The 13,477-nt window shown below is 39.2% G+C and overlaps 1 protein-coding gene across 3 annotated transcripts in view; it reads right to left on the bottom strand.

The window, feature by feature from the left end:
- Mrrf (mitochondrial ribosome recycling factor) overlaps positions 1-13,477 on the bottom strand; it is a 69,766-nt gene that overhangs the window by 56,019 nt on the left and 270 nt on the right. For 2 of the 3 annotated variants that reach the window (XM_038336103.2, XM_038336102.2), the window contains exon 2: positions 8,085-8,296. In XM_038336103.2, the coding sequence (XP_038192031.1) occupies positions 8,085-8,268 (184 nt within the window). In that variant the 5' untranslated portion in view covers positions 8,269-8,296. Of the gene's footprint in view, positions 1-8,084; positions 8,297-13,342; position 13,477 lie in introns of those variants that run through there. The other variant, XM_038336101.2, reaches the window with a different exon arrangement.

Below are 13,477 nucleotides of genomic sequence, written 5' to 3'. Positions count from 1 at the left end.
TGCCAAGAGCAGACATATCTCATTGTCATAAAAAAAGTACCTATGTTATTAAACCATCTTAAATGCCATATTCTGTAGACCTCTAAAGTCTTTGAAGATGACCTGCTTATCTAAAATATACCTTTGTTTGACCTTGAAAACATACCTAAAGTGACTACGAGTTCAGTTATAATAGGTGATTAAGTACTAATCTGCATTGCCTTATCCTAAACAATTGGTAACAACAAGGACTAGAAATTTGCATTCTATTGTTAAATAAGCTGTACAGGTACAATACCTTGAACAGGAGTAGAAATATATGTACAGTATGTTCTAATAAAATTAACCTCAAATTTATATCAATATACAAAATTTGTATACAATATACAAAAGAACAATCCAATATAAAACATCTAAAACTAGTAGTTGCTTTTAAAAAGTAGACTCAATAATCTATCTTTTATCTTATCATATCTATATATGCTCTTTTTTCTTTTTTTCTTATTTATTTACTTATTTATTTATTTATTCATTATGTATACAATATTCTGTCTGTGTGTATGCCTGCAGGCCAGAAGAGGGCACCAGACCCCATTACAGATGGTTGTGAGCCACCATGTGGTTGCTGGGAATTGAACTCAGGACCTTTGGAAGAGCAGGCAATGCTCTTAACCTCTGAGCCATCTCTCCAGCCCCCTCTTTTTTTTTCTTTTAAGAGTATATTCAATAACCTACTCTTTTATTCTATCATATCTATAAACCCCCCCTTTTTTTTTCAAAACAAGAACTCTGAATCTAGTCTCTGTTGCCCAATGTGCCTTCTGGCCATAACCAGTAACAACTTGTACCCAACCCCTCTAAACAATAAGAAATAGCTATAACCCACTGAATGACCAAAAACCACCCACCCCACCTCTTGGGAATGTGGCTGTTTTATTCTTAAATTTACTTCTTGCTGTCTGGGGAACATGGCATCATTAGGGGATCCTGAAAGGAAAAATTTGTGTTATTGTCAAGTCCTGGGTGAGGCAGCTATATCATCTGTTGTCTAGTCTCTGCATACTGGGAAAGTGCAGGGCTTGCCTCAAGTCCTGGCTAGAGTAGAGTAGTCTGTTAGGCTGGATCATCTCAGCTAGCCACCTTGAAATTGTTCTGAATAGTTCCTAATTTGGGGGATATTCTCTTTGGGGAAGTTACATCTGATCAAATGAAAAGTTTGTTAGTTTTATAGGTTAGTTTAGATTAAATGATCATTAATTTTGATGGTATCCATGGCTTTTCTTCTGTGGAAACAAAAGCAAAACCCCTTCACCAACGTGACACGTCCTGGTTTTCAATCTGAGGTCAGTACATCTTTAAAGTATATCAGTTGATTTAACTCTGTAGATTTTTGTCTATTATCCAATGTCTCTCTGCAGCTATTATTCCTTTCTCATTAGCATTTAGAAACTTCAGAGTTAAGTAAAGCAATCTATTTCTGAGGGTATTTATCATCCCTTTCTGTTTATTTAATATAACCTTTAGATATATTATCTTTCTATAACTGCCTGGCCTGTAGGATTGTGTTGTGTACCTGCAGTATGTTTTATATTATAAGGAAAAAAACAGGTTCATTTTCACAGAGACATATGCTGGGACATTGTCTGTCTTTATTTGTACAGGTGCACCACATGACGGCCATAACTTGTAGCAAATGTGTGATTACCGAAACAATGTTTTCCAAACTCAAAGCAGCTGCCCACTGAAAACCAGAATGGGTCTCAATGGTGTGGTGAACATACTTTAGTTTTCCAAATTCTACAAAATGGAGCATATCCATATACCAGATTTCATTCCTTTGAGTACCCTGTGGGTTATTTCCTGCAGGCAGTGGTGTGTGGCTGTTTAAGGAGCAAGTAGGACATTTCCTTATAATCTCCTTGACTTGTCATGTGATACAAAAGTCTTTTTTTAAGCCTTTGCTATTGACACAATGTTTTTATGAAATTCTGAGGCCTCCAGAACATTTCCAATCAATAACAAACCAATTTCTACATTATCTTGTGCTAGAAGACCTGGCAGACCCATATGGCATTGGTGTGGGAGAACTGTCTGTATTCTGTCAATCATGCTTTAAATAAATGCTGATTGGCCAGGCAGGAAGTATAGGCGGGTCAACCAGACAGGAAGTAGAGGCTGGGCAATGAGAACAAGAGAATTCTAGGAAGGAAAAAGCCCATCCCCCCACTCCTGCCCAGACTCCAAAGAAGCAACATGTGATCTGCCCCCCCCTCCGCTGTGAAAAGTACTGAGCCACATGGCTAACACAGATCAGAATAATGGGTTAATATAAGCTACAAGAGCTACAAGACTGAGCTAATGGGCCAATCAGTTTTATAACTTATGGAGATCTTTGTGTGATTTTCTTTGGGGCTTGCCGGCTGTGGGGTACTGGGCAGGACGAAAACCCCAACAAGCCAGCCCCCTCATGTTACATGGCATCAGATGTGTGTCGTGTATATTGGATGATTCCTATTCCTAATTGTATCTTGTAACTGAATAAATAATAAAGTCAATTCTGTCTCATCTGGTATAATTCAGCAGTTTCAATATGCAAAGCAACTCTTCCTACATACTGTGAATCGATAACTATGTTGAGAGGTTCTTTGGAATCCCTTAGTACCATGAGAATAGCATATAATTCTGACTTTTGGACAGAATTAAAAGGGTTTTGATCCACTTTACTTAAATTTTCTGATTTTAACCTGCCTTTCCTGGTTTGTATCAGTAAAGAATATACGGATTCAGTTATTGGTGTGTCCCATAAAATGATGAGAAGGATCCAATTAGCTCTCTTTATAAGTCAAATTCTCTCACTTTTGGGATAGTTGTTGTTAATCTCTCTCCCAAAAAATTACTACAAGCTCTTTGCCAAGGTTCACTTTCTTTCCATAACTGGTTAATTCCATCACTATTAAAAGGTATAAATTATAATTTTGCTGGGTCTATTCCTGCTAATTGATGAAGTCTCAATTTTCCTTTTAGAATTAACTCAGAGACCTTTTCCACATACACTTCTAATTTTTTACTCCAAGTATGTGGTAAAAAAGATCCATTCTAAGGTAATATCTTCTGTCTGCATTAAAATTCCTGTGGAGAATTCTTGGAAAGTAATATGACCAGAATGCAGTTAAGACTGGGATCCACACAATTCACTTATTTCTCTTCCACCAAAGTCAATTATCTCTCAGCTTCAGCTGATAATTTCCTGAACTATTAAAGTCCTTTTCACCACCTAAGGTTTTGTTTAAGTTAATCAGGTCATGAGGGCCTATCCCAATAGGAAATATCTCCTAGAAATCTTTGAAAGTCATTAAGAGTTTGCAATTGATCTCTCCTAATTTGTACCTTTTGGTGTCTTAACTTTTTGTAAGCCTATTTTATAGCCTAATTAATTGAATCTCCTCTTTGCATTTTTCAGGAGCAATTTGTAATCTCTAACAAGACAAAATTTTCTTTACTTCTTTAAATATTCTTTCTAACATATCTACATTTGAATCAGATAGTAAAATGACATTGATATAATAATGGTAAAGTATAGACTAATGAAACTGCTTACATATCATTTCCAATGGCTGACCTACAAAATATTGGCACAGGGTGCGGCTATTTAGCATTCCCTGTAAGAGAACCTTCCATTGTTATCTCTTAGCAGGCTGAGAATTATTATAAGCAGGTACTGTGAAGGCAAATTCTTCTCTGTCCTTTTCTTGTAAAGGTATAATGAAGAAATAACCTTTTAAATCAATAACTATAAGAGGCCATCCTTTAGGCAATAGAGAAGGCAGAGGAATGCCAGACTGTAGAGAGCCCATTAGCTGAATCACCTTATTAACAGCTCTTAGATCTGTTTCCATTCTCCATTTTCCAGATTTCTTTTTAACAACAATTACAGGAAAATTCCAAGGGCTGGTTGATTCCTCATTATGCTGAGCATCTAGTTGCTCCTGTACCAGCTGTTCTAAAGCCTGCAGTTTCTCTAGTGTTAAAAGCCATTGCTTAACCCATACAGATACCATTTTAAAGGTAGGGCTGTCGGTGCCTTTGAAATATCAGCAGCTGCTGTGTCCTGTTCTTGTACAACCAGAATGGTTGGTAACTGTTCTCTATAATATTTTGTAATATTTTCCCAAAAAACATACATTAATTTTTGGTTTGTTTATAAAGACTGGAGGAATGTTAATCTGAGTATTCCATTGCTGTAACAAATCACATTCCCATAGATTCATTGCTATATTAGCCACATATGGTTTTAATAATCCTATTTGTCCTTCTGGCCCTATACATTTGATCCATCTCACACTCTGCTTTATCTGAGATGAAGTTCCAATCCCTAAAAACTGAACATTTACATCCTGAGGAGGCTAATTTGGATGCCAAGATTTGATGAAATTATTGTTACATCCACACCTGTGTCTACCAGACCGTCAATGGTAACATCACTTATTCATATTTTTAAATTTGGTTTTGTTCATTTATAGAAGTTTGCCAAAATACTCACTTTATGATTCTTCCTAAATTTTTTGTTCTCTCTTCTATAGTTGTTCTATTATACAGAGCAGTATGGTTTCTTACAACAGGCATTAGGTTCTTTAATTGATCTGAGAAGTTTCCTCTATGATGGAAGAAAACAACTGAACCAGATTTGCTATACAGGTCTGCAAGACACTCCTCACAGAGTTTCCCTACAGCAAAGGATTTTCCTGAATATTCCTCATTGATCTACATTTATTAGTCCAATCCCTGAATTTTCTGCACCTTCTGCATAATCCAGAAGGGAGGGGCATTCTGAAGAAAAAGCATTGTTTCTAGGAATACCATGTCTACAATCCCTCTTAAGGGGACCTTGTTTGCCACAATTAAAACATTTGGCATTTCAATTTTTCCTCAAACCTCTGGAAATCACCTCTCCTATCTATGCATCATCATGTTTATGAGATTCAATATTAATTGTATCTCGAATCCACTGCTCCAAAGGTGCTGGCCTTGCCTTTAATAGACTAATTATCCTTTCACATAAAGAATTGGCATTTCTAAAACATAGAAATTCAATTATTATTGGTCTAGCTTCTTAATTTGGCATCTTTCTATTTACTGCTGATGTTAATCTTTGTAAGAAATATATAAAGGCTTCCTTTGGGCTCTGTATAACTTTAGTAAATGACTCAATTTTTGTTCCTATTTTTCCAATTCTGTCCTAAGCATTCAAAGCTGCTGTGTGGCATAAATCCAGGGTGTGGTCATCACATACAGCTTGCCTTTCTGTATCGCATAATCTCCTTCTCCAAGAATTTGATCTTGGGAGATTTACTCTGTTGTTCAATAATCTTAGCCTGTTCTCTGAACCAGGTACTCCATTGTACTTGTGAACCAGGCTCTAAGTCTTTAGGGATAATTAATTCTATTACAAACTAGCCACAAATTTAACATTTGCTTCACAAAAGGTGAATGCATGCCATACGACTATTGCTTCCTTGAATCTCCTTACATCTAACATTGACATAGGAGTCCACTTAACTGTAACAGAGCCTCTGCCATTTGGCAATTCATGTAAGGTTACTGGATATATTTAAGTTGGCTGTCTGAAAACCAGGCTGTTCCTCTCTATTCTTATAATACAATGCTAAAATTGGTTCTTCATTAAATTCTGTCTGGATTTAAATCTCTCTGTGATCTGATTTATTAGGTTTTTCTGGGGCCTGTATCAGATTAACCAACTTTCTTAGTGATACGACAAAAATGATAAAGCTGATAATGTTTACAATTGGCATTATATAAATCCCATCTAGATTAGATATCCTTTCATTTAACTGTTCCATTTTCAAATTGTCCAGCATATTATTATACAGAGACCCAAATCCCTCTATTGTAATGGTTTTCCCATTTTTCAACGTGGTGGAAAAAAAAAAAAAAAAAAAAAAAAAAAAAAAAACTCTTCCTTTTAACTAATTCCTACCTTTAAGAATTCCCAATATTTAGTTGGCTACGGTGGTGCACACCTTTAATCTCAATACTCAGGAGGCAGAGGCAGGCAGATCTCTGTGGATTGAATGCCAACCTGGCCAACAGACAAACTCTGTCTCAACAAACCAAAAAAAAAAAAAGATTCCTGATTATCTTACAATATCTACCTATGATATCGGGGAAGATGTGAGACTGACCGCTCCTGCGTAGAGCAGTAAAAGCCTGACTGGATTTCAAAGCAGCTACCTAGTTTGGCAGTAGCCCAAGAAGGGGGTTCAAGGAGAGCCAGCAACCCACAGTGGAGAGAGGGAGGGGGCTGTCTGAAAAACACACAGAATTGTTCGGAGAAAGCACGTGTGGTGGGGGGCCACTTGAAGAACTAGGCAGTCTAGGGTGGGTGTGTCCCGTGGTCTTTGGAGCCCAGGAGCTCCTGGAGTTTGGGTGGCAGCTGGAGACTGTTTCAAAGAGGCTACAACAGGAAAATCCCAAACTTACTCATGAGCTTGGAGAAAAAAGAAAAGAAAGCCCATCTGGGTGGAGCTAGAGCCCCACAGACAGCTAAAAAGTTATAGGCAAACGGCTTTTTCGTGAATCTGTACCCCAAACGTTGGGCACCAAATGTAATACGAATAATAAAAACCCAGAGACAGATATTGCTGTTCAACCTAAAGATCAGAAAAGCAAAGCAGCCAAGTCACTAGAGAGTTCTTACCTCTACGAAATCTTCAGACTGAAAAGAGAACAAATTCCTGTGTCATCCCGCCTTGTGTGCCTCTCCACTGCTGGAACTGAAGGCCTGCACCACTGCCCAGTCTCTATGGCTAACTAGTGTGGCTGTTGGGATTAAAGGTGTGTGCTACCACTGTCTGGCCTGTATGGATGACTAGTGTGGCTGTTTTGTGTTTTGATCTTCAAGCAAGCTTTATTTATTAAAATACACATGAAATATCACTACAGCATCCCATTGTAGAATGACTCTAAGGAATTAAGAGAATGAAAACAGTCAACTTGCAGGCCATATTGAGCATCTAGAAGACTATAACATCATGGCATCAGAATCCCCAGGTTTCCTCTTCTTCCTCTATCTGGAGGCAGCCATGGGCAATTTTTTTTTTCCCAAACAACTATATCCTGACTTCTATATTTTCAACTTGTTAACATGTATATTTAACAATTAGGTAATTGTAAGGATTTCTTCACTGGAAAATTATAATTGTTTTCAATAGATAATGCTAAGGATTGGATTAGAAAGCTTTAAAAATAACATACAAATTGAACATTAACAAGATAAGTCTTCTAAGGGTTAATTTTCTTTCAGCAGTGTGCTAATCTTTTTTTCAATAAAAGCAGATCTGTGTGAAAGCAGAAAAGGAAAGTCCCAGTGGAAACACTCAGCAGCACATTCTAACACCATCAGGGACAGCAGGACTCCTGACCCACCCCCCAAACAGCAGGTTTGCCTCATCATCCTCTGTCATCCATTTCCCCAACCAAGTTTCTGAAAATCTAATTACATCAATATAGCCCTGGAGAGCGCTAAGCAACAAAGAGAGAGATGATCATCATGGCAGGCAGCTAACGAACAATAATCAATTTTACAACTGATTAATTAATTACTGCAGTTCTAAGTGTGTCAAGCGTAAAATAATAGTGTACATGACTGCATGTAACAGGGGACCTGACCCAGGCTCAGGCCAAGGAAGGCATCCCGGAGGAAGTGGCATTTAAGCTAAGACCTGCGGAACATCAAAATCTCATTCTTGGATGACATAAACCATTAAGATCATCCATCTAAACTCGTGGCTTTAATGCCCTGTCACCCAAAACCCTTCTGGCTTTAATTATACCCTCAATTCAAATCTTCCTAAAGAATGAGTGTATGCTGATCCCTGCCACAAGCACTCCAGTAGGCTTGATCCTTTTACCTCATTTTGTATCTAAATGAAATAAAGTAGGCATTTTATGAGCCTACAAGAAAATAAATAGGTATAATGGTAACAAAACAAGACCTGGGCTCAACAAAGTCTGTGTGTGAACATCAGAGACATCTCTGAAATCTCTTAAATGTAAGAAAGGGCTGAGAGGGGAGGGAGGTCACCTACCTTTGGCTTTCTTGGTTGCAAACTGGCGAACTGGCATGGCTGGGTAGGCCAAGTATTGCCTTTGGTCATGTTGTCTTCCATGCACAGGCTTCATGGAAATTTCTGAAGCAGGTCTGGTCAAAGTAGTAAGGTAACTGCAAAAGGCAGGGTGCAGCAGGCGGAGGCACTTTATTCCCAAGGCCATGATGAAAGAGAATTCACAGAAACAGCCACTAAAAGGAATAAGACAAAAGATCTCAATAAAAGAAAACTCATAGCAACTTCCAAAACCAATTCATGGCAACTACCAAGCAAGTCCTCTAACTGAGCCATGAACTCATACATTATCTCTAAGCCGCCTCCCAATAGCCTCAAAAAGAACTATTATCCTTATCTTACAGAAGGAAGAAACTGGTGTTCAGAGACTTAAGTGACCCACCCAGCCTGTGGAGTTCTTTCAGTGCATCTAAATGTCTGTTAAGCAAATGTGCAGCAGCCTAAATCTATGATGATGCTAATTAAGCAAAAGCAGAAACTCTTGATAAAGTTTAAAGAGGAATGGCAGAGTACTAGAAGGGACTATAAGTAAGAAAAACATTTTAATAGGCATAAAATGACTGGAAAATTTACATGGCAGCATTTAATTAAAATTTTCTTTGGTTCCTTATGCACTGATTACCAATTAGAATCCACTTTAATTTGAGTCTGAAGTATGATTGAGGTTTGAGGTCTTCCACGGTCTAGAACTAGGAAATGCCAACATCCATTGAGTTAACACAAGTTATACACATTTCTGAGGTCTCTGACCATACAAAGATGCTATTGCTTCTTCTGAGACAGAACACAGTCCTAGCCAACAACTATCACACTAAGAGCTTCTGCCAAGAATCTGGTTATTACTTAGCTAAAAATTAAGAACAATTAGTACTAAGTGTCTGGAAGCACTATCTTTGGAAATCACATCTCATAAAAAAAAAAAAAAAAACCACTGCTAAAGTGTTGACGCAGCATAACGTAATACACAAGAGCAGGCATTCTGCAGCATGAAGAGATAAAATCCAATCCCAGTCCACCATTTACTAAGTAAGAACTGCTGAGTCTTCACTTGCTCTTCTGTAAAATGGGACTGGTACTTATTTCTTCAAGTTGGGAATAATGAGGCTAGGCAGGTAAAACACTTGGTATAGTGACTACTAGGTAATAGGGACATAAAAAAAATAGCTATTGATTGTTATCAGTTTTCATTTCAAGAACGTCTGTGCTAGGGTCAGACATGATGAGGACACTTGTACATAAGATTCAGTCAGATGTGGATGTAAATTTCTGTCTGGGTAAGTCATCCTTTCCCTATCAGTGAGAAAGATAGGCCTCACTTGAAAATGAAACACTGAGTACATATAAAACATCCAGCACGGGACCTGGCACACGCTAACTGCTCAAGGTGTGCAACTATTATTAACTATTATTACCAGCATTACTTTTTTTGATGAAAAGAAAATGAGCAACACACAAAGCCACATGTGGTGAGGCATGCCTACAATTCTTTCAGTTAGGAGTTAAGGTCCATCCTCAGTGAACAGCAAACTGGAGGCGAGCTCAAGCTAGATGAGAGCCTGTCTTTAAAAACATGAAAAAAAGAAATGAATTGAATAAAGCAAAGGCAAACAATCCCTTCCGATGGGATTTTTAACAAGTTCTGCTGGACAGCAGCAATCAGCGTGCCAGGTCTACACAAATGCACGCCTGGCCTGCTTGTTTTACTCATATTAGTTCATTTCCTCCTGTCAACAGTGCCACAGATAAACATTATAGTCCCCACTTTGGAGACGTTGAAACTAAGGCTCTGACAGATAAAGGTCCTGCCCATGCCTGCAGAACTAATAATAGCCCAATACCACTTAAGAACCGTTCACAAAAGTTTGGCTCTGAGTGACATTTTTAAAGCTCAGTTTCTACCTAATATAGCAATGCCCAACTCAAATTTATATCCAAATATGGCTGTAAAATAATATGCAGTTTAGGTTTTTGTAATTGACAGGGTCTCAGTCTGGCTACAGTGTGTATGACAGGTTTCCTGGAGTTCCTGTTGTGGGTCATAATACCAATCCACAAAGCAACAGGAAACTAAAATGGGTTAGAAATAAACAACCTTTGACAGAAAATTCAGCACCAAGAAGCAAGCCCAATACATGTGAACCGGAAGACAATTCTATAAATAAACCACATTGCATTATGCTTGAAGCATTCATTTCAATTGCATAGAAGTCAGGGAATTTCACAGTAGACGTTCAATAAAGCAATGGGGTGGGTCTCTAACCTTAGGAACATTCAGGTCAGGATATGAAGCATTAAAACTAAAGAAGAAACTTCCTATGAAAGAGTTCAAGTATGTTCCTGACACGTTAATGCACTCACAAGAGAATCTGTTTCCCCACTACCTCTGTGACCTTGAATAAGTCCATCTTTCTCAGCAACAACTTCAACATCTTTTTCACTTTAAATAACTAATACTTTTAGCTGGGCGGTTGTGGCACACACCTTTAATCCCAGCACTCAGAAGGCAGAGGCAGGTGGGTCTCTGTGAGTTCGAGGCCAGCCTGGTCTAGAAGGCAAGTTCCAGGACAGCTAGGACTGTTACACAATAAAACAGCATCTCAAAAAAAAAAAAAATCTAGTTTTTTTTTAATAATAATTTACTTTTATTTTATGTGCATTGGTGTTTTGCCTTCATGTATGTCTCTGTGAGGATGTCAGATCCCCTGGAACTGGAGTTACAAACAGTTGTGAGCTGCCATGTGGGTGCTGGGAACTGAACACAGGTTCTGATAGAGCAATCTGTGCTCTTAACCATTGAGCCATCTCTCCAGTCCCCCAAATAACTAATAAACTAATATTTTAATATTATGTTTTGTTTACTCTTTAAGAGTTTCACACACTTACAAACCTACTTCCTGGCTTGCCCACTGTCCTAGCAACCCTTTCCAATCAGCTGTGTATTGTGTATTGATATACAACATATGTTTCTAATGTTTGAACATGTTGATCGTTCCGGTAAGCAGCTGGAAGATCTTATATATGAAATACTTTTCCCATCTTATTGTATTCAGTTACCACATACATTTTACAAAATAAACTGATCTTTCATTTCCTCATGAGTTTCTTCTGTAGGCTAAGAACACTGGCTATTCTAACACAGGATCTGAGTTTGATTCTCAGCACCCACATGGTAGCTCACAACCCTCTATATAACTCCAGTTCTAGGAGATTCAACACCCTCTTCTCTTCTGGCCTCCACAAGCACTAGGCACATACATGTATACATGTAAGCAAAATACCCACAGACATAATTTCTTTCTTCCTTTCTTTTTTTTTCCCTAAGACAGGATTTCTCTGTGTAGCACTGACTGTCCTGGAACTGTCTCTGTAGACCAGGCTGGGCTTGAATTCACAGAGATCGACCAGACTCTACCTCCCAAGTGCTGGGATTAAAGGTATGCATCACTACACCATCCTCCATCCCCCCACCCCGCTCAATAAAACATTTTTTAAAAGTCATTAAATAAGCTCGGTATGGTCTCCCCTTATCTTTTTACAATCTGTTTTTCCTTAGATTTCACCTTAACCATCAGTCTGTCAGAGCACAGGGTCAGTGGCCACCTGTTCCAACTAGGTCCTATTTCCTGAAATCCAGTGTTATACCCACACTCCATCACAGCACTTAGTTTTTAACAATAAAAGTAAATATTTGAGTATTTGACCCTTGCCTAAGTTGGCACTATGTGGCCTATTCTAGCAGACTAATCTATCTACTAATCTAACTGTTCACTGCTGCACCCTTTACTTAGGGTTGTACAGGAACACAGACATCATAGAAAACGTGATTAAATCCTTGCCCAACATCAAAATGCCGGCCTCAGAGTTGGAATCTACACTTTTGATGGCAGGTCCTGGGATCTACTTCTCAACACTGCCCCCATTAGCCATGGTTTTTCCAGGTCTTTGTTTGGAATAGGGTTGCTCTTTTTCAAATCCAGTATCATGTAAAGAAAGGTATCTTTAATATTTGACTCAGAACAGCATCTGACTGCCCTTGGCAAAAGCCAAAGAGGAATGATAAAATTTTAACAAGTGGACAAAAGGCTTAACCTAAAGACTAGATGACCAGACTTCAATATCCCCACTCCATCCCCATCACATGTATCTTTTGGATTCACAACCAGCTATGTTTAAAAAGCATATATCACAGCTCTACCAAGGAGTGCACTGTAGCAAATCATTTCTCCTAGCTTGGATTTCTTTCCTCAGCCATTCCCCAAATGAATCAGAGTCTTCCAGCCTTTCCAAAATTCGGAGAACTACAGCAGAATGCACACTTCCTTCCCTTACAGGGAAGGCCATGTGCTCCAAGCTGAACCCTCACACACTATAGAAAATGTAAAGGCCAAGATTTAGGATAAGGAGGGAATTCCCCCTGAACCACAGAGGTTGATTATGCCGGTAAACAGCTGGAAGATGGCCATACTTTGTCTGACTAGAACATTCAAAAGGAGACTTTCTTACACCACTCCCAAGAATAATAAACATAGAGAAAGAAGGCCGAGTTGGCTGTGGCGAAATACTGTAAGGTGGATGGAAATGGCAAAATTAGTCAACTTCGTCAAGTGTCCTTCTGGTGAACGTGGTGCTGGGGTTTTCAAGGCTAGCCACTTTGACAGACAATACTGTGGCAAGTGTCTGACTTACCGCCTCACCAAACCAGAAGACAAGTACTCGTGTACGAGTTAATAAAAAGTCAGGAACTGAGAAAAAAAAAAGAAAAGAAAAAGAAGGGAAGAAAGAGTACCCAACTCTCAGATGGCCTAGGCAAGAGTCCTGCTTCTAGCACTTTCTAAGTAAGTGTTCTCAACCTCATCTGTAAATTTGCCAGAGCAGTGGAAATGTTGAAGCACCACTGAAATGACAACTGTTTGCCCACAGGCCGGCAGAGTGACGATTTTTAAAAGCCCAGGCATTCGACTCAGGCCTGGGTAGCATTTAAACTTGAGAGCTGCGAAACACTCGTAAAGATAGCGCTGAGTTTTCGTTTCTACATCACTGGGAATAATTATTATCTCTGCGCGTAGGGCTGTTCGGAAGAGGCAATATTCCTGTCGGGTGACGTACTAAATATCAGGAAGTATTTACCACGTTCCCCTGCTAGGCTCTAAAGGGGGGGTGAGTGACACGTGCCCCGCCCCCACCCTTGAGAGGGTAGAGGGACCAGAAGTCCCGCCCCTGACCTTAAGGTCGAGCCGAACTCTGTTAAACCGGCCACGGGCGGTAACCGCCTGGCCCCACGACGTCCCTCCGAGGTTCTTGAAAAAGTGTCACTGGCACCTGGACCCCTCCTGCGCCTCGAGACCCCCTCGAGGCCA

This window comes from Arvicola amphibius, chromosome 7 (genome assembly GCF_903992535.2).
Source record: "Arvicola amphibius chromosome 7, mArvAmp1.2, whole genome shotgun sequence".
NCBI classification, from domain to species: domain Eukaryota; kingdom Metazoa; phylum Chordata; class Mammalia; order Rodentia; family Cricetidae; genus Arvicola; species Arvicola amphibius.
The sequence above is the reverse complement of the archived record's forward strand: the minus strand, read 5'-3'. Positions and strand labels throughout refer to the sequence as shown.